This window comes from Stegastes partitus, unplaced genomic scaffold (genome assembly GCF_000690725.1).
Source record: "Stegastes partitus isolate 25-593 unplaced genomic scaffold, Stegastes_partitus-1.0.2 Scaffold138, whole genome shotgun sequence".
In the NCBI taxonomy this organism is placed as follows: domain Eukaryota; kingdom Metazoa; phylum Chordata; class Actinopteri; family Pomacentridae; genus Stegastes; species Stegastes partitus.
The window spans coordinates 695,712-717,452 of record NW_007577869.1 but is presented as its reverse complement, the minus strand read 5'-3'; the positions used below and the strand labels follow the sequence as shown (position 1 = coordinate 717,452).

At 42.3% G+C, this 21,741-nt stretch overlaps 1 protein-coding gene across 1 annotated transcript in view; it reads right to left on the bottom strand.

Annotated features, from left to right (window-relative positions):
- The window catches only part of LOC103355233 (phosphodiesterase 3A, cGMP-inhibited), a 76,640-nt gene that overhangs the window by 25,201 nt on the left and 29,698 nt on the right, over positions 1–21,741 (bottom strand). The window contains exons 2-3 of the mRNA XM_008278939.1: positions 10,336–10,386; positions 292–552 (exon numbers count right to left, since the gene is read on the bottom strand). Of these exons, the coding sequence (XP_008277161.1) occupies positions 292–552; positions 10,336–10,386 (312 nt within the window). The remainder of the gene's footprint in view (positions 1–291; positions 553–10,335; positions 10,387–21,741) is intronic.

Here is a 21,741-nt window from a genome sequence, read left to right as displayed (position 1 = left end):
GATGCTAAAAGCTCAGAGAGCAGGAAGCACTCATTAGCAGAAACATGGGCTAAAAGATTAACATGTGTGGGGAGTGCTGCGTGGTGTATAAATCATTTGGCCCTAATAAAGTGAACTACATTTCCATCGAAGGATTATTTCAGCTGTTTCCAAATAAAATTGTTTTGTGTCTGGCTCTTGGCTACTTCTGATGAAGAACTCTGACATTCGGGTGAAATATCCTCCCTTTCATGTATTCTTCACGGTTCTGAATTAAAAACCTGTACAGTGTAAGTCCAGACGTTTCATTACCTTGTTAATGGAGGTCTTCTCTCCTTTCTCAGGTCCCTCCTCTGAGTCAGAGCAGGTATAGGCATCGCTGGGGTTAAGCAGGGGAGCGGGGCGTGGCCGGTGCAGCGGCTGGAAGGTGAGCTGGGTGGTGAGCAGGTTGCTGACGGCCCGCAGCGAGGTGCAGGTGTTGGGGGGCAGAGAGGGGTCGGCCAGCAGGTCTGTGATCAGTCCGTGGGCTTCTCCCATCACTGCTATGTCCACCATGACGGTGGTGCCGGACGACTACAGGGCGACAAAGAGACAGAGGAGCGAGAAATAAACATCATTGCTGCTGCAGCTAATGCGAGTTGATGCTAATTAATGGTCTGACAGCGACTGTGTGCAGCTTCTTGGTGGCAGGCGTGAAGAGCAGGTGCGTAAACTATGTCAGCAGCTCCCTTGTGAGAACATAATGTGGTTAACTGTGACATTGGCATCACTTTTGTTGTTTATCCTACAGAACTGGCAGGGAGACTGTGCAGAGGGTACACAGCAGATGATGTTTTTACATTAGGACAAGCAGTTTTTATCTTTCTCAGCAGTGGATATCGAATAAAAAACATTTATTAAGCTGCACAGTTCTGAGATAACTTAATGTTGCATTAACCCACTTTTTTATATAAACAATGTGTCATATTACTATGTCTAAAGTAAAGCCCATCGAGAGTTATTACTTGATTTTTTTATTTTAGTTTTGCTCCACTGTTTATGGATATGTGAATAAGTATATGAATGCTGATACATGTCTGCTCAATGTGTAAATAGGAAACTTGCAAATAAACACTCCTGCCATAACAACTTCATATGGTATGTCAGTGTTTACGACTTGTTTAGCTATTCCCAAGTAGCCAAGAAAAAGTTTAATTCAGGTTGAAGCATTTTCATTTAAAGCTGCAGTAGGCAGACATTTGATATAGGCGAACAAAAAAAACACAAGAATTAGAGATTATAGAGCTCTCTTTTTGCAGCTCCTCTCTCTCCACTCATGAACTTAAAATGCACTAAGATAGTTAAGCTAAAAGTTCACATTCATTTGTGGTTTCATCACATCCTGTTGTCACCATGGACTTGTTGCTATTTATACTATCTTATCTGATCAGTAAAGAGCCATGTGATTGGTTGAAATCTCCCATCAGAGGCTACATTTTCTAAAGAAGAGAACCAGTCTATTTTCCTGTAAGACCACTTCAATTCCAATGTGCTGACAAGTTAATATGAAAATTTTGCCCAATGATGCCAAAAAAAACAAAAAACTGCCCACCCCGGCATTAATAATGTCTCTCTGCAGGGCCTTAAAATATGATGCATGATTATGCGGTACATTAAAATACACAACAATGCATAAAATAGTTTTAAAGCCTCAGCATCAAAGAGCAACTTAACAGCAACTCAAAATCTTGTTTTGCTGACCTGCAATGACTTTACTCCTCCCTTTGCTGCAGTGATACAGAGGTGTACTCCAGGATGTTTGAGTAAACTGATTGACATTGTTACACGCGGTTACAGGTGCAATAGAGCACATTTGTAACCAAACCCAGTCGTACAAATTGGTGATGCCGACCGTAGTTAGAGGTACACAAAAAACAACAACCAGAGAAGCCAGCGAAGCATCGCTTTGAGTTATGTTCTTAATGCTGACTGCACATAATATAATCCATAATATAATACTACTGTGGAAGGGGTGAGAGTAGGTGGGCATTCAGCCTGCATATTGAGTACTGTTGATGCTACCATATTTGCATTTTTCTGGTAGTCCTAGGGGCTGCAAGGTGGATCGGTGGTTAGCACCATCGCCTCGCAACAAGAAGGTCGCCGGTTCGTGTCCCGGGATCTTTCTGCATGGAGTTTGCATGTTCTCCCCATGCAGCGTGGGTTCTCTCCAGGTTCTCGGGAGGTTAATTGGTGATTCTAAATTGTCTGTAGGTGTGAATGTGAGTGTGCTTGGTTGTCTGCCTCGACTGGCGACCTGTCCAAGGTGTCCCCTGCCTTCACCCTAAGTCAGCTGGGATAGGCTCCAGCCTCCCGCAACCCTATTGAGGATTAAGCGGTGTACAGATAATGCATGGATGGTTATCCTAACTTAACTTTCTTTACACATCCTTTTAAATGCACAACCTTCCCTTTTAGTATCACATTGTTGCACTGCTACTTTTATCAAAGTATAGGATGTGCATATTTTCAACATTGGTCATGTTATACCTATAAACTATTATGTTGAAGACTGCAGCTGATAGAACAAAGAGAACAAGTGATTTAAGAACTACCACAGTCTTCATTACAACAATACTGCAAGAGCCCAGTTGCAGCAACAATTAGTATTCATCGAGACCTTCGTCCCATAGTAACAGTGAATGTTTTTTGTTTTTTTTTATCAGTGCAACAATGGCACACACAGAAATAACTAATGCACAAATGCACATGTATCTCAATGAAAAAAAGAAAACATACAAACACACAAAACGGAAAGACAACAATATAAAGTAATAAAACCAAAGACAACTGTTATAGGCAACATATTCAACCATATTGTCGGAGTGAGACTCTGCCAAGCTTTGTGAAGTGTGTTTTATAGCCGTGGTATCACACTGAGGTACGCAGCCGCACACACACACACACACACACACACATATGCACACGTACATCCCCTCACACATCAAAGGCTTTATTTTATACCTTATATGGCTCCTTTCAGCTCAGAGAAAGCAAAAACATGGGGAGGAGTGGAGCGTGGTTCTTCACGGTGGTAGACGTTGACATACTGGTAGCCTGTTAAACATCTGAACAACAACACTGGGCTGAAACACGCTCAGCACAGCTGTGCATTACTTGATGCTTAATGAATGGACTCATTAGCAACATCTCAGCTACAGCCTGACCTTTGACTTCCTCACTCCTGACCTCTCAGATGGCCAACAGCCATCGTCTGTTTCTGACCGTCTGCCGCGCAGCTTTGAAGGCACCAGCGTGGTGTGAGCCGACCTTGTTTTCGTAGGGTAAAGTGAAAAGTTCACAACCCGCTCTTAATTGCTGTGCCTTGAGCAGTTGAACAACCACAGCTAAACACAGGTCAGTCTTGGCTGCCAGCTAATTTATCTAATAAGCCCATGAGTTCCCTTTTTCCCCCCCAAAGAATGTTATCAGATTTTTCTCCCCCAAATGTCCCATTCACTTTGACACCAGCTGCCAGGCACCCAGAATTATTCTGTTTACACTGGCTAAGTAGCAAGAGGTTCACCTGACTAACATATGTGAACACCTTTTCATTCGTGGGAACGGTGAAGGTTTTGTGTTTTATTTTCTTAGTATCTAATCAGATAAGTCACTATATTTATAGAATTTTTCCCATTGGTCTGCAAAAATACTCAAAGCGCGTGTTCACCGGGTGTGAGGGAATTCCTCCACATATGTGGATCCAAACGTGATGACAAGACACATTAATTGCTAAATCTGGGACCAAGCTAATCTCTTCTAAAGACAAGAAGACATCCCGTGAGCCGCTGTGGAACGTTTCTGGACAGACGACTATTGTATTCGGTTCTCTCTTCATCTCCGCTACATTCTCCTCTTCCTTCTCCCTCTCCTCTTTCCTATACTCTGCTTCACTGCATGCTGTGAGGATAAGATGTAAACACCTGTCTCTCAGCTCATTTACAGGCTGATTTAGGAGTTTTCTAAAGAGGGGGTTAAAGAAGAACACGGCTGCTGGAAAACATCTGGCTGGACAAAGACAACAGTGATCCTAAGGGGGTCTCAGTGTCTCCATGAACACACACACATAAACTCCTCTGCAACTTCTGATGAACTTCACCCTTAGCTCTCAGACCACAACCAGCTCAAAAGCCAAGTGACAACATAACTAACATATGCACTGTCTGACACACAAATACACAGTGACAGTCACATAAACAAATGCTGAGAACATGATCCTGAGAATGCAGCACAATGACACAAACGCACCCAGATAAATATATTGTAAAGGAAGGATGAGCATTGCATCTGACTGCCTCAGTGGCCATAGATTTAGAGGGTGATGACGAATGTGTTGGGTTTGAATTTGCACCAGGAGCAAGCCATTTAATGCCCAGATCCTGACATGAGAAATTCAGTGCAGTGAAAGGCTCCAGGTACATGAGTAGCGTCGGACACGAGAGCTTTGAGACACAGTGGGGATCTTGCTTCCCCCTGAATTTATGCTGTTCGTATTACCCCGCCACAACATATAATGCCATTTCCTTGCTGAATGAAAATCGTCTCTCTGAACTTCTCTACAAAATGTCTGCGAAACCAGAAGTAAGAGCTTTGAGCCATGAAACAAAGCTGACTGCAGGTAAAGATAAGAAAGTGAAGCCTGGAGCAACCCTGGCTGGAGCTCTGAGGCATCCCTAAAAAGCTGAGTCTTGGCTGGAAGTTACCTCCTGATGTTCCAAAATCTTCCAAAAATCTGCAACTTTAAACTTAAGAATTATCAATGGACATCCTGGAACAGATCAAATTGTGAGTAAGTTACATAATATCATAAGGTTATATAAGCATTTCCTGTCAGGTTAGATGATCAGTGTCATTCATCAGCCACCTCTGGAGCAACAGGCTCACTTTCTGAGGGAAGAGATCTCATGGCAAGCCTTACAGATTCACAGAGCGATCTCTGTCTGGAGCATTTCAAAATTCACATTATTTACCAGCAGCTTGCGGGTAGATCTCTTTACCTCGCATCTGCTGTGTTGTAAATTACATTACTCTGTAATTAAAAACAATGTACTGTAGAGGCCGTGTATGTGTTTAATTGCTTTTTTAAAATAGTGAGCTCTTTCTACCGCAGCCCCGCACAGCATTCAGAACAATGCTCACGAACATCTGGGAACTGTCAACAACTGTCTGCCACTGGCACTGTACTGTACTCCCCTCTGTTGACATTTTGCTGAGAAATACACCCTTCAGAATTAGTCAGAGATCCAGCACTTCTGAGAGCTGTGAGGAGGAGATACGGCAACAACTACTTCAAATTAAAGAGAAAAAAAAAGGGGGGGGGCAGCTTTTTTGGTTTAAAAATGATTTTTGAATTAAATTGGTCAGTCTTTTCTTTTGAAGGCAAGATAAATATAGTCATCAGAGTCATGAAAACAGTTGCAAGCATCAGGCCTGCATGTTGGGAAAGTGACAAACCTCCATTCAGAAATTTAAAACATTATCACAGTGGATGAGCTGCTCATCACTGCATTTACAGTTTAGATGTTTGATTCTGAATGACTATGAGAATAAGAAAACACGTGTAAACTACTGTCCTGACCTGACAACAATAGCAGGATGTTAAAGCATCTGTTTGACATTTTGTAAACATTTGTTAGAGTTAGATAAGAAAAAAACTCTTATGTCTCTACAGTAAATATGACATTTCAACCAGCAGCTGGTTAGTTCAGCTTAAAGATTAGAAAAAGGGAAACAGAAAGCCTGGCTCTGTGCAAAGGTAACAGAATCCACCCAACAGCACTTTTACAGCTGGCTGATTACTTTATTTCTTCTTGTGTGTTTTCAGTACCACATGTTTGCTCGTCTACTGGCAGGGTTTTGTAAAAACTACCTTGCTGAACTTCATGTAACTTGGTGGAGAGGAGAAGCACAGGCAAAGAAAGAACCTGGTACATCTTGGTGTGCATCCGGATCACTTTGTTTAAAACTGCAAGATAGGGCACTGGCTTTGGCAGAGGACTGTGACATAGACATACAGCCGCTAGCTGTGGATGAAGTGGCTCTGGACTGATTTTTACTGATGTGAAAGATGCACTGATGTTCTCATCCAACTCTCGGCAAGACAGCAAATAGGGGCAATTTTAAAAAAAACTGCCACACTTGCTTTAAATGAATAAATAAAGCAGTCATACAATGCTTTATACAATGTTGTACTTCAGTCTAAGAAGCAGTGGATGTAAATTACAATCTTATTGCAGTTAAATATCCTGCTCAGGAGCCTATTTCTGTGCCACTGCTGGTTAACTGTAGTAACCTATCCAAGAAGTAATTCTTTGGAGCGTGTGGCTTCATTCCTGCATGCAGTCGTTTGGTATTTATGTAGCTAGCCAATCTTTTGCATTTAATGGGCAGGAAGCACACCGCTTTTAAAAAGCAGGAAAGTTTTCAGTTTGCCAGCTGCTAGTCCTTTACACAACCATTGATCCTCCTAATCCGGCCCCTGTGCCAGCAGTTCTAGTCACAAAATTACTACAGATCTGTGTTATATTTGGTCACAAGCCCCGAGCTCTTTTCGACATGGTACATTAGGTAAAAGTGACTATCAGCATCAATAAACAGCTTTTATGACTCCCCAACAAGCTAAGACATATACTAAACCATGCGTGAACATTCTGTTATGACATCTTACTATGAATAACAACAGTGTGCGTGATCAATGGCCCTAATTGCCTGTGTGAACACAGTTTGGAACGGTACGTCAATAGACACGCCATAGATTAACACCAGCGCAGCAGTTCATATAAACCAAACGGAGGGCCAGTCAAAACAAACCAGAAATCACTCTTGAAGAGTGAGAAGCTGTTTGTCCACACAGATTCTTTGCACTCGAGGCCCTTCTCAGGTGTGCATGTACCAAAAACCAACTGAACAATGTTGCAAATAATTCCTAGTGTGGAATTCAAGTGAATATTGAACCGGATTGATGGAGATTTAACAAGAAACAGAAAATTCAAAAGCTTGCTCACAGTGTTTATGACGACTAACTCAAACCACACCCATGACAAGTTCTATTAACAAACACATCCAATAAATAATGCAGTAAGCTATCTGCTAAAAACCCCGTGTGTACACATGCATTCCACAGTATTTAAACTCGTGGCCATTAATGTCAAATATGAGGCAAAAGCATGATTCAAAACCTACATTTCTCACACGGAACATTATGTTTTGCAAACAACGCCATCAACTAGCGCAACAACAGTGAGCAATGGAAATGTGATTGTTGGTGTTCCTGCTGTGTCCTCATGTCTTCTGCCAACAACTCTGCAGAGGACTGATGAAATGCATTTGGTGCAACAAACAAAGCGCTGATCCCTCTGTCTAATGATGATTATTAATGGGACACACGGACACGGAGGTCACATATTTGCAGATTTTGAGACGGTCCACTTTGTGCACTTTTAACCCCTCGGCTCCCTCATCTAAACACACAGTCCTCTCGGCCTCCAGTAAAACGCCAGTGATATGTGGGCCTCTAAAATTGTGCAATGGTGAGAATATAATGCATCCCAGAGGAGAGCTAGAGACTGGACAAAAGTCTCGGGGGCCTGCTGGAGAAAGAAAGGTATGTGATTCTCTCAGTAAACACATTTCAATAATGTAAGCAACTCTGCCTCTTCATAAAGCACAGATGCACACACGCTGCAGTGCTTATTTTGCAATTAACCCCACACACACACAAGCTGAAAAGTGCTGGAATGTGCTGAGCAAGAAGCTTGGGAATATATTCAAAAAAATACTTAAGTGTGTCCCTTTCCTTTCATTTCATTTACACAAAACTCTCAGCATGTTTGAAAAATCATTACCGCGCAGTTTTCTATTTCAGTGGCAGCGCAGTTAGCGTAATGGCCGTGATTACATCTGTCGAGATGGATTAGTCGGAGAGAGGCCTGGGAGATGGCGATATTCTCTACTTAGAATAACAGAGGAGCGATACAGCGTGAATCACAGCAGAAGGGTAACACAAAACTCCACCGAGACGCTCCGAGCTCTGAGCCTCAGCCCCCGGCTCCGGCCAAAACGACACACAGCAGTGCTACACTTGCCACTTCCCAAACAACCCTCACCCCCGCTGCGACCCAACTCCCCTCACAAACCCTCCGTCAGACCGGAGTGGTGCTGAGCCAGGTCCTCAGCTGCAGCCAGGATACAATTACACGCCATTATATGTTTTATTAAAAGGTGGGGGGGTTGTTGGGGAGGGGGGATATAAAGGGATCAAAACAAAACAAAAAAGAATAACTGCCTCATTAAAGACTTACTGGGAAAGGTCAAGCCAATTGACCCCGAACATGCAACCATCTCGACTTTTGTTTTTTCTTCCACGTATTTCAGGGTGTTTGATTCCAGCAAAGGAGCCAACGGAGATAGAAAAAACAGAGGAAGAGAGACAGAGCGGTGGAAGCAGAAGCAAGAAATACTGGCATGAAGGACAGAGCAAACAAAAGAGATGCATGAAGTAAAACAGATGCTGGGCGATGAGTGAGCGACCATTTGCCACACGATACAAGTGGTAAAACATATATCCATCATCGGCACGGCAGCAGACAGTCACGAGTTCTTAAAAATCTAAGTATAATTTAAATGAAAGCAAGTTAAACGACATTCAATTTCTCAGAAAAAGGGAAACAGCTCAGAGGCATTTTTACTGTTGCACATCATAAAAAGTAGAAGCTTGAGAATCGCTAATGCCTCTGCATTATTTGTGGCACATCCAATTATTTCCCAGGCAGAAGGCAGTCAAAAGCACAGGTAGGTAAATGTTTTCATTCCTTTCCAGCCTTAAATTTAGTCTCGCCACAGGACCCAGTGTGATGAGAAAACACTGTACTACACTGTTATAATAGGACCAACCAGAAAAAGACCTTTTTCAACTCCCAAATCTGCAGATTTAGAGATGTTGATGGTGATTTTGAGAAATCTTCAACATGACTGTAATGTCATGGCATGTCTGCTCTTCCAGCGTTTCTGTAATTTAGAATAACAGTCACAAAATCCAGGCCTACAAGCGCTCTTTTCTCCGATAATCTCTCTGGGTAATATTCCAAAACCAGTGTGTTTTCAAGTTGAATACAAATATTTAAATAGCTCTTTCCATACATAACTTTATTGTCAATTCCTAAGCTAAAACATCCACCACAAGCTTTGGACAGGGGAAATAAAAAAAATAAAAAAAAGATGTGGTTTGGAAAATGAGCCTGCTAATGTGTGCATGTTGGCGAATACGACACGGCGGAGATCAATCAAGCGCTCCGGTCTCTCTGTGTGATTTACACACGCTATGAGGTGCAGTGGCATAGTGCAGTGCAACCAGCTTCTCTGACCGGCAACCTGGTCCAAGGCGGCAGAGCCAAGGGAAAACAGCCACGAGATGGAGAAGGGATGCCAACATAAGCCTCGAGTTCTTACACATCGTGTCAGTCTTTGGGCTATTACAGGATTCCACTGACGAACGCACAGCACCAATCCAAATAAAAAAGACTGAGCTGACCACTGAGTCTAAATGGCAGCTTAGGGAATGCATCAATCAAAAAATATGTGCTAGCCTACAAAGCTCACATAACAAGCTGATACAAAAATTGTCGCATGCTATTTGGAAATTTCAGGCAGTGGGATAATATTTAGGGAGCCACTACATGAGCGTTTCTAGGATATTACAGTGTGTCATTTGTTTTCAAGCTTCAATTTTGACCACTGTTCATGACAAATCCCCCATTCATTTCTAAAGGATATCCTCCTGATAGGAGAATATGCAGTACACAACACACACATACTGTATATGGCCATGCCGGTGCCAAGGGCATTGTTTGTTCTTCGTGTACTCCAGAGTCCTGCCCTGTGTCTCTGCAGCAGCTCAATACATCAATTTCCAAACACATGCACACACACACACTCTCTCTCCCCCCAAAGATGGGGAAGGTAATCTCAAGGATGTGCGTCTGCCCTCTACAAGCTCTGTCCCCCTGTGCCGAGTCTTTCTAGTGTCAATTCCCTTGGTCTTTAATGGCTTGTGCAGCGCCTCGGAGCCAAATCACAAACCTGTGTCCTTTAAAGTACAACAGCAACAGTACAACAAAGTCTCTGGTGGGAAGTGACACCTCTGGACATGCTGTTTAACCACAACTAAGATGAATGTCCGAGCAGGCCTGGTTGTGGTGGGAGTTTTAACTGTTTGCGTCATTTATAAGGTGTGCGTTTTCCTGTCAGCTGTTAATCATTATTGCTATGACTCGTGTGTGTCTCTCTTCTTTTTTTTGTTTTTCTGCGGACACTGCTAACCTGTGATCCTCGGGATCCTCTCTTGTGGTCCCAATCTGAGCGGGGGAGCATCTGTGGGAAACACAAACAGAAACATGTTCAAACCACAGTCCTGCGCATCCTGTTTCTGTTAGCTTCCTACAGCTCCACAGCGGAGACAGACTGTGGCAGAAAAAGAGGAGCAGCAGCAGCAGGAGTGGCAATGCAAAGAAGTGGAGGACGTGTGGGGGAGAATGGAAACGCTCATAAATGCAAAAATGGGTTTTGTCTATTTTTTTCACTTTCCATTAAGCGCAGACATCTAATGCAATTTCACAGTCAGGTTTGGTTTACTTTAGCTCCTATTCACTGCCTAAGGGGCTGGTGGAGGCTGAGGATTTTTACGCTGTCTAATTACCAGCCACTGTGTCCTCCCACAGGCCTTGTAAATCCGTTTTCCACTTTCTTGGGAGTCACCAAATGCATGCGTGCAGCTCTGTCGCTGACTTTTTTGGTGGGCACGTTGCAGGAGAGCCAAGTTTACCCCCTCTCTCTCTTCGCCTGCCTCTGAGAGGACTTTCTACCCCAGAACTGAGAAGCCCTGAGAAACCCAGCATGCCGCTGTGACAAATTGCCGCTGCACACATCGAGGCAAGGGGCTCCATATAAGAGCCAATTTGATAATTCAGGTGTAATTTACTGTGTCAGTGGAGGTCATTGAGTTGTGTCATGCTGTGAGCGAAAACATTAGGCAGCAACGGGCCTGTCTGGACAGCAGTGTTGTTTGGTGGAGTGTAAACAGGGCTGCTTTGTTCAAAACAGATGCTGGCAGTTGAAGTTTTACATTTTTTGGAGCATAATAAATACAGGTATGTTTGTATAATTATTGGAAGACTGAATGTTTTCCCATGTTTCTCCTTTCCTGTTGTGCCGTCTCAGTTTTTTGCTTTCCATACTGGGATTTAATGCGTCTTTGTTTCACTGGAGCTCAACAGAAATTTATTTTTTCGCTCACAGCATTAAATATTAAATGGAAAAAAATGTGTCTTACAGTAGAAACTGCATTCTGTGCTCACGTCCTGTATTATTTAGATGATCCACAGACCTCACTGACAGCATTTGGCGGGGACTATTTCTTCAGCAGAAAGTAGTTCCGATGAAAAGCGTTGGTATTTTGTATAATTTGCTAAAAAAAACTATCAGTCTGATTTGCTTTTACAAAATCACTGATGTTAAAAAACATTTAAGAACAGAATTAAGCTGCAGTCTGGCTATCGTGCATTAATACTTCACATCTAAAGTATTTGTCTATAACACAACATTTTTAAGGCTTAATAAAAAAAAAAAAAAATTGAAAGTTAAAGTTTGACTGAAAAAAAAGAATCCCTGGGTATTATTTATACCAGTTCAACAGTTCAACACACAAAATCTCAGTTAATCTGCTTCATCTGCACTGTGTGGGCATGGTTTAATCACTTTGACTTGAAATGTGGTGACAGCTGGAGGCTTGTCTCCACATTTCAAGTCAAATATTGCTAAAATATTGTTAAATCCTGCAAATCCCATTTATTTCCCAGCTGAGCTCCACCCACTTCAACCAGCAAAACGAAGAAAAAAGAAAAAGTACAAACAGAAACTTCTCATGTGAAATAACCAAAACTGTTTCAAATTTAGGACAAATTCACATAGGACCCATTGCTCATATTCAAAATGAGTTGGTAGTGTACGACTGACAAAAGTTTCCAGGGCCCTTGAAGATGTGAACTGTAAATCAAGCTGGGAGTCACAGCAGGTTTAAATCATGTATTTTTAACTTTGATGACAAAGCTTTTCTCTACACTTTGATCATCAGATGTGCCTTTGACATATTTAGCAGGACACACTTTTGACCTCTTGGTTTCCTTGCGGAGTAGTTATTGTATACTTCGTCCTTCAGTCAAGGTTTTATCAACAATAGGCACAAAATGTGGTGACCATGACAGAACGCAAACAAGGACGCCATCATAGCAACCTACTGTAACGCACACCCTTCATAAAATAAAATGCGGTGGGTGCACTACGTCTTTTCCATAGTTTGACAATAAAATGCAATATGAGAGGGTTTGCCCTTTCTCAGCAGACATCTTCGCTCTCGCCTCAGCACCACAGCTGTGAAAAGCTTGGATTCTGCGATTGTCAGCAACACTTTAAACCTCCATCTAACGATCAGACAGCTTCACAATAGCTACACTACTGTAGGTAGAAAAGGAAGTCGATCAGCTGTGTAAAAGGCAAACATATGATTTAGATCAGTGCAAATGACAGCCTCAGCCAGTCGCTGCTGTTTGTCTCATTCTTTACTGCTCTGACGACAGAGCTTTGGTTTTCCAGTGCAGGAGCTGGCAACGCGCTGCTCTACAGCGGCGACAGTGCTGCTCCATTAGAAGGTCCTCGTATCAGTGAGGCTCTCCAGGCGCGCACAGAAACAGCGTCTCGGTCTGACCGTCTTATGTAACCCAACCTTTCATCTCCCTGCTTTGAGAGCCAGAACCAGACTACACAGAAGTCTACATGTGCACTTTGATGTGCCAAAACAAAAAAAAAAAAAAAAAAAAAATCACACAATGTTGAAAATGAGCATAAAATTTGAGCACGCAGATAACCTGTCACATTGAGTGACTTTACAGGACACAGTAAAAGTTCATTTTCTCTGAGACTGATTTCAAGAAACACACATGGATGATGTTTGTCTGGTGCCACTATGTTATTTTTTTCTAATCAGTAGAGGAAAATCACGAAACAAAATGTTGCTCTTTGAAATTTCCAACCACTACTGTTGGAATAAACAAAGAGACAAACATCATCTGTTTTTCAGAGCAAAATGCAAAAATATCGGTCCTGAGGAGAAAAAAAAAAAAATCAGCAGAACTAAACAATAACACGTCACAGAGGCCAAAAATATGTGCATATGACTGTAGAATAAATACAGAACAAGCTATACGTCTTCTGTTGGAGACAGTTAATCCTCTACAAGCAATAATGATAAAAACAAGAAAAACAAAAAGTCTTGTTCGTGCTTTATGACCTTGTTTTGCTTCAGGAAGACGGAGAAGAGCAGTCTAAGATTATACTTAAAACACAAGACAGGTCACTGCCAATATTATGTCTGAAGAGGTAAAACCACACATGAATGATTTCTTAGATATCTCCTGGTTTTTCATGGACACCCTCCAGGCAGCATAACACAGCCGAAGCAGTAAAACTTCCAAATGGATTTGTTTTTGTCCTAAAGCTCCAGTACACCTACTGGGAAAAATAACAACTTTGTCAAAGCTATGCCCTTTGTTTCACCCTCTGTTAGATTCATTATGCCGCCCCATAACTCACAATAAGCCGGGTCTAGTCGCAGCTTTCCATCACCTAACGTTCATGATATACAAGAGACTAAAATGTAAAGAGAAAAAGATGCTTTGTGTCTTTGAAAAATAGAAGTACGTCTTTCGATCATTGCGCTCGAGCTACCGGAGCAACGTGACGCTTCTCGGTGAGCTCTGAGGCCTGTTTACGAGACTGTGGTCCATTGTGACGACATTCTGGTGATTTACTGTGCCTTCATTATTCAGAATGATGCTCTCAAGAAGCAAACAACACAAAGAGGCGACAGCGGTTTAGTTCAGCTGCATGTTAACAGAAGATGCAGCCCGCCTGAGGGTCTTTCCACTAAATAAATTGGAAATGAGCAACGATAAAATCACACTGAGCTTAAGCACCCCTTCATCTTCACTATTTGTCGTGTTCCAAATGCGTCAGTGCAAATTTATTTTCGACTGGATGTTGTTTAACATAATGATAATGTATTTTTTTAAATGCAAACATAGTATTTCTGGCATTGTCAAGATGTAGGCTTGGTCTTTATTTATTAGTTTTTTTAGTAGGCCTGGTCCAGTTTGCATTTGCAGTAGTCATGTTTGGAGTAGCAGCATATATATATATATACAGCCTGATATTATCTAACTGATACCACTGAGTGACCACATCAGAACTTTTGATTCAGTAGCTTTAGCATAACACAGAAAGGTGACAAATTAAAGGAAACTCAACATAATGCGTCTTACTAAACTGTTGGGCCACTATGTGCTGCCAGAACAGCTTCAGTGCACCCAAGTTTTGATTCAACACATCTCTGGGCTCTATTGGAGGGATGACACCATTCTTCTCAAAAATCTTCCCTCATTTGTTGTTTTGATGATGGTGGTGGAGAATTGCACATATTCATCTCACAATCTTCTATGAGTGGGAAATTGGGTTGAGATCTGGTGACTGCAAAGACCATAGCACATGAGTCACGTTGTTTTCATCCTGGTGAAACCCTTCAGTGACACTTTGTGCCCCATTAATAGTGTAATTGTTAAACCTCTCTCAGGAAGATAGAAATGTTTCATCATATGATCAAGGTGATCACTCAGAACAACTTTGTATTGATTTGCAGTGACTCTTCCCTTTAAGGACACATGTGGAGCCAAACTGTGGCAGGAAAACAACCCCCCCATTGTAACAGAGCTACCAGACCACCTCACTGTGGGTTTTCCTTTAATTTGTCACCCCTTTGGAGGGTAAAGTGAAGAATGTGTTGGTGAGTAAATTTACTCTCAGCCAGTCACATCATTGACTAAACATCACATCATCAACAAACATGGTGAAACATGATGACAGAAACTGAAAAGATGGAAAGTGACTACTTCAGGAAATGACATTATTGTCTGTACAGCACAGAATATCACGACATGAACATAAAACTGCAGCAAAAGGCAGATGGTGTCTGTATTTTTTTCAACTTGTGCAGTCATGATCGAAATAAATGATATTATTGATGGAGATTTTTTTTTTACTTTCCCATCAGTTTGAACTACTTTAGTTTCTTTTCTGCATAATCTCACGTCATGATTGGTCAATCAAACTGTAAAAAATAAAATAAAATAAAGTGTGTACTGTTATATAAGATGATACCTCTACTAAAAAATTCTAATAGTAAAAAATAAAATCAGAATGTTCCAAAAGAGGACGGTTTGATGAGCTGCTGTAATCGGATATCTCCGACATTAACAACTGAACACAGTCTAACAGAGCGGTCTGCTGCCTGCACTACTATGTAACAGCCTGCTGTCATTTGCATGTGATCTAATAAAGGTAAACACAGCGGAAGGCCGTGCGTAATGGCACCGTGCTCCTGTGCGACAGTTGTCAAAGGACGGGGAGCAGATTGATCTACATGTGTGTGCTTCAGATGGCTGCAGAGATTTAATGAACTGAAGGAGTTTTGCAACAGCTGCGGACAACAGCCGGCACTGTTAGAACAAGTTCTACTAATTTATAGATCAGTGCATTGATATTCTAACGTTGCTGCTTCAAACACAGGAAAAGTTCATGACTGATACATCTGCTGTCTGAGGAGTTGTTAATTAGCATGATTTATTGACTGATTTTCCAGCTTTATGCCGTCGTCTCTGGGGAGTTGCCATGAGTATTTAGTTTATTCTTGTTGATTAAAAAGTTGTGTGAGATGCATGGTGCACTAGAAAAAAAAGGGCAAGACGCCAAGACCAAGCTTCCATTTTCACCAAAATACTACCAGCTTACTTTGCGCGATGCTTTTCAATGAATCTGCCATCTGCCTTCGCCTCTCCTCCCAAAGGTGCGCTCTGCGCTTGGCACCAAAATACCGCACAGATGCGCAAAGTGAGTGTGAAGGTCAGGTAGCTGCTGATGCTGCACTGCTTGCGCTGGTCATTGCTCAGCCATGAAAATTAAGCCCCAAATGTACAAGTACAACAGCTCATTTGTAAAACTGACGAAACTTCATATTGGCTTCGGCTTAACTTCAATTAGTAAGCCATTTTGCCCTAAACATGGACATTGGATGTTGTCCATCGTTTCTTCCAGTGTAGCACCTCCAGAGAATCCTTCATGTGTGGAAGAAGCCTGTCGACAGATTTCAATTTTTAACCTGTTTTCGACCAGTTTGTCAGTCACTGCACAGCTCAAGAAAAGCTTGTTTAGAAAGTATTATTTGTAGGCATACTGGTTATTAAGAGGAAGGATATGTCAAGAAAAAAAGAAAAAGAAAGAAATAAGTCTGCCACATTGTTCCTGCCACCCTTTGTAACTGAGCTGCACTCTCATGATTCAAAATAGCCCCAGCCAAGGAAACTCCCAGCCTTCCTCTCACCTAGAGTGTTAAAAGGGCAGCAGTGCGAATGCCAACATGTAGCCATGCCCTGCCCACCACCGTGGCAAGCTGCCGGGCTTCTGAGGTGCTGGGCAAACACCATGGTGTCAAAGCACAAACAAACTATTGGAATATGCTTGTTGTTTGACTTGTTCCCGCCAATATACAGTTGAGAACCACTTCTCAGTGGCTGTGAAGTGTTGAAGTTACGGCTGCAGCACCGACAGCTCAGAACTCCACTTTCACACTGATCAACCTGACAGCGCACAGCAATCCTGACACTTTGTCATCAACTTACTACTTTTCTAAAAAAAATTGTGGGGGAACCTGAAACTACTGAATCCATAAAGCTCAGTGCAAAATAACTGCAAGCAGTGTTTCTTAATCATTCATTCATGATCAGCACTTCATTTGTCTCTTCCTCCCCCTTTTCTCTCTCGTCCTATTTTATCCCTCATTACTGGCTTCATATGAATGAAGTTGATGTGTGTCCGCTTGGATCTTCAGTCGCTGCGCTAGCTTGTTAGTGAACTGGATTTACTGGGATGCAAAGTCAGTGTCCACCGAGGGCACAGTTATAAGACGTGCCGACTAGAGATCACCCTGCTGGAGATGAGGGAAGGAGGAAAAGAGCTGTGTGCTGATCTTTCGGTATGGTCGGGTTAATTAAGGCAGTGTTGAAGGGCCAGGAGATCAGTCTGCAGGATTTCCAATGAGCTTGACCCAAGGGTTTTATGAACCACCTCTCTGTCCAATTAAACTCACTTTGCTCTCACCTAAAGTCGGGTCTGCAAAGTCATGAATTCACACATATGCCTACTTACATAAGACACACACTCGCACAGCACACTGCCTCGAGGTCTCAGAATATTTTCTCACTTTATTCCTCCTTTGTTCTTTTATCACTGCTCTCTGTCAAAGATATTCTGACGTCTGTAGCATTTGACTCAGACATCCCTGCACTCACTTTCACTTCAGCCGACACAAAGAAAGTAGGTCAGATTCTACTAAGTCTCACTATGTGAAGGCTTCATAAATGACAGCGGCTCAGATGTAAGGACACCATCAAGGCAACAATCAAAGATGTTTGTGCTCACTTTCATGGCTGTTGGAAGCCACAGTAAACTCCACATTGCTCATCACACCTTTGAGGATGAGATGTAATCTTGTTTTGCACCTGCAGGTGGAGATATTCTCATGATAAGTGTCATGTAGCTGTTTTCTCTTGGGACTCACTTTGGGGAACTGTTGGGTTGGCTGCTTTTGTTTCTAGGAGAGTTTTGTACAGAAAAAAAAAAAAAAAACTAAACATATTTACATGATGCTGTTTTTGGGATATGATATATTTAATAATAATAATGGGGTTAAATATTGGAGCCATATGGAATAAAGCACTTATTTTGGAGAAAACTAATATAATATTATTCTGAGGATAAGTTTTACTATCGTCATTAATTTCTATCTAAACATTGAATGCAGGAAGTTTTGTTAATAGAACCCTTTGGTGTACCTGGTGCCCTTTATCTTATTCCTCCTTCTGACGTGTAGACAGATAGAGGCAACCTGAGCAGAAGAAATTAGCTTATGTTACTTTCTTTATATCTGTCAGCCTTACGGAGCTCTAAATTTAGCGTTAGGATGGCAGAAACAGCCTGTGCAAGAGATGGAAATTTGCAAGATCTATGTAAATCTGGGGAGTTATCCGCATGATTAGCAATATATAAAATTTATGGAAATGAGAAGTAGACTTATTAATATTCTTTCTATCTATACTGTACGTACAGTCTCATTCTTTGCATGTTCCGCTCTGTTACCGTTTCATTAAATGAACTACCAGTTTACTTTCAATTTAAATTCAATTTAACTGAACATAAGTTGATACGAGATGGACAGCAGGTATGAAAGTGCAAAGGATTAACCTGCATGTGTACACATCTGTAGTGAAGAGGCAGAATGTGCAAAGACAGACACAATTTTGTGACCCGAACTGTGTGGCTCCTCGTCCAGGTGACTTCAAAAGCTCCGCCCCACCTTCCCCTCTGCCACAACCATCCTGAGTGTAGCTGCCAGCGGAGGACACTTATAAATCCTTCCCTGCCTGCCCGCTGAGGGGAGAGTGTGGAAAGTCATTCCTATTCATGCTGGCTAATGTTTTACAGGTTTTACCGTGGGGGTCAGTCATCGTGGGTCATTTGCGTCATCGCTGAAGGGAAGGGAACGGTTGAGGTGGGCTGCCAAGGACAGGGGAGGGGGCTGAGTGCAGGGAATGAGGAACACACTCGTGTGTGTGTGTGTGTGTGTGAGCGAAGATTAGCACATGCACACCTCTCTGTCTCATGCAGTGGCTTGCAAAGTACACACTTAATGAAGAAAATCACACTTGCTTGAGCATTAAAAGTGCTCACATGTACAAATATGATCCCATGACACATTTCTCGCACTAGCTCTGCATCTGCACTCCGGCTTCTGTTTACCCCTCCCCTGCTCTTCACACATTCTTACTCAGACTCTTCTAATTTCTGAAGTGTGACTAATGGGATTTATCATCTTTACGTTTCCAGGGAGAGACTTAGCCTGATCCTGGAAGAAGAGGAAGAAGAGTCTCTACCAGAGATAGATCTGTCAGTCTCCCAGGGTGGAAGCACAGGCCACAAGGAAGCCGTGGCCTAGAGAAAACCTCAATGGGAGTACCCCAAATTCTGACCTCAAAAATGATGAAACCTAACGGCAGGAAATGTGTCACTGACAAAATCTCTTCATGAAAGCCTGTATTGAGAGTATCAAATATTTTTAAAGCCTGCTCTATGTGATTTAAGAGGACATCCTTTTATTTTTTTCCTAATATTATTTGTCCACACAGAGCTCTCCCTTCCTTATGAGCTCCTAGCTGGGTGAAAAAGAGGGGATCTGGCTGGGTAAACCTGGCAGCCCATCTCAAAACAGCATGCCAAAGCCATTAGTGTATAATGGTACAGTCAGGATTACTGCTGGGGCCTGGAGAGCTGAGAAGGGAACACAGCACTCACTTGTTTGTTTGTTTTACAAGCCTCTGCTCTGTTCAGTCTGCAAGGTGCCAATGGGCTTTGTGTGGTTCAATTCCCAGTTGACTCAAACTGTACAGCGCGTCAACAATGGTAGCCACTCTCCGGCCGCAGCACATTTGTTTCGAAGAGCCGTGTCCGAATAAATCAGTCATGACAATGCAGTTCATTTAATAAACCTGAGTTAACGTTCCCTCCTCTGAAATAGAGATCAAGTTAGTGCTGACATTGGTCGATACATTTCCCCCAAATGTGACTGCACCTGTGTGTTCATTGGCTAATTAGGTCAAGAGTACAACAAACTTCTCTCTTCTCTTTTGTGTAAATGGCCTGATTCTGTGTTCATCAAAAAAAAGGACATGATTGAGATAAAGAGAGCATTTCCCCATCATCCATCAATGTGGAGACTGAGCCCGCTGGCCTCTTTCAGCGACACTGGTATTTTCCAGCTGATCTTTCATTACATAATGGAAAGGGTAACACTGATTTATGTCTTCTTATGGACTTTCTGTAGCATTTCTGAATTATATTATGGAAGGCCAGATGGTTAGGAGTGTAGGCAGATAAAAAGGGTTAACACACACACACACCACATTTTCCAGATTTTGTTGCTCACTGGTGTCATTTAAGCTAAGAAAAATGTCTAGTTCAGTGCACAGTGCAGGTCTCAGACAACAACCGGACTGGGTGTTACAGTTCCACTGTAAAATGTTTTTATGAAGCCATAAGTCTGACTGGGACAGCAGGCAATATTTCTTTTGGAAAACGAGATGTACGTCAAGCAGGATTTTCAAAGGTAATGAAAAGTTGAATAACAAAACAATTCGGACCTGACTTTTGCATGAAAACCAAGAAAAACACTCTGAACTTATGAATAGTGTTAATTTTGGCTAAATAATGAACTCTTTGAAATTACACTGTACTAGCCTGAGGATCCAACTTAAGCGTTGCTACAAGATAATTCGGGGACTGCTGAATGAGAATCGGAGAACAGAGTTCAGTCAAAGGCAACGTTATGAGAGCAGTATGGGAATTTGTGCATGCATGCAGCTTCCAGTGCATACATTATTTCATCTTTTATTCACAACCCTGACTCAGCAAGGTCTGTGTTCTGTGTTTTGTCTGTGCTCATCAGCGAGAGACCACATGCACACATGCACACACACATCCAGCCCACTATTTCAGCATTTACTGTCCCATCAAGATTCCCACAGGACTCCAGTAAACAAACAGACAGCAATTGCCCACTCAAGCATATGCCTTTAAATCACATCCCTACGTCCTTTATAAATCACTGATGTACAAACATAAACGTGCAGTCAGGACAGCACCTATGCGCTGACTGATCGTACTCAAAGCATGTGTGTATGTGCACGAAAGTGTGTGAATGCCAGCTTCGAATAAACAGCATGTGTATCTGTGTGGGGGCATAAATCTCTGCTTCCTCTTTTTGCAGGTGGAAGGATTTAAATTACAGAGCCTGCTCCCCTAGAAGAGGCTCATGTCAGCCCCATGGGCAAGTTTTCCACCATTAGCTGGCAAACTGCTAACTTTGTCAGGGAGATTCTCAGAGGTTGTATTCTCCATGTTGCAGGGATGCAGGGTTCTGTGGCTACAGGGGGGACAGGTGATGGCCTTCTGCTGTGCACTCCAGAGGACTTCTCTCTATGAGGCACAGCACAGAGTCTTTAAGAAAGAGCCATCATGCCGATGGCCGTCCTGGAAGCCTGGCTTAGAGCAAAGCAAACAGGGGGATAAGATATAGGAGATGCTGGTTGTCCTCTGGGGAAATAAGCTGCAGGCTCCATGAGTGACACAAAGCCGTCTTCTTCGATCACACCCTCACTGAGACAAGCTTAGCGAGCAATAAACAACATATACTACCTTAAAGCGCTCTGTCTCACTCGACTAAATGATATATGATGTGATAATAACCAAAGATTGTGTAGTAATAATATGCTGTCACTGTGTCGTGCAGCAGTTATGCTTTTGGCAAAAATGTACGGTTTAAGTAGAGCTCAGCTGAGAAGTGACAACAGCTCTCTGACTGGACCACCCAGACTGACTGTTCACAGGCCGACTGCCAAGGCTTTTTTTTTTTTTTTTAAATCTATGACTTTGTGAGTGGACGTATGGTTCAAATGTGTTTAGATTGTATGCATGTAAGTCGGTGGTGGAAGAAATATTAAGGTACTTTACATC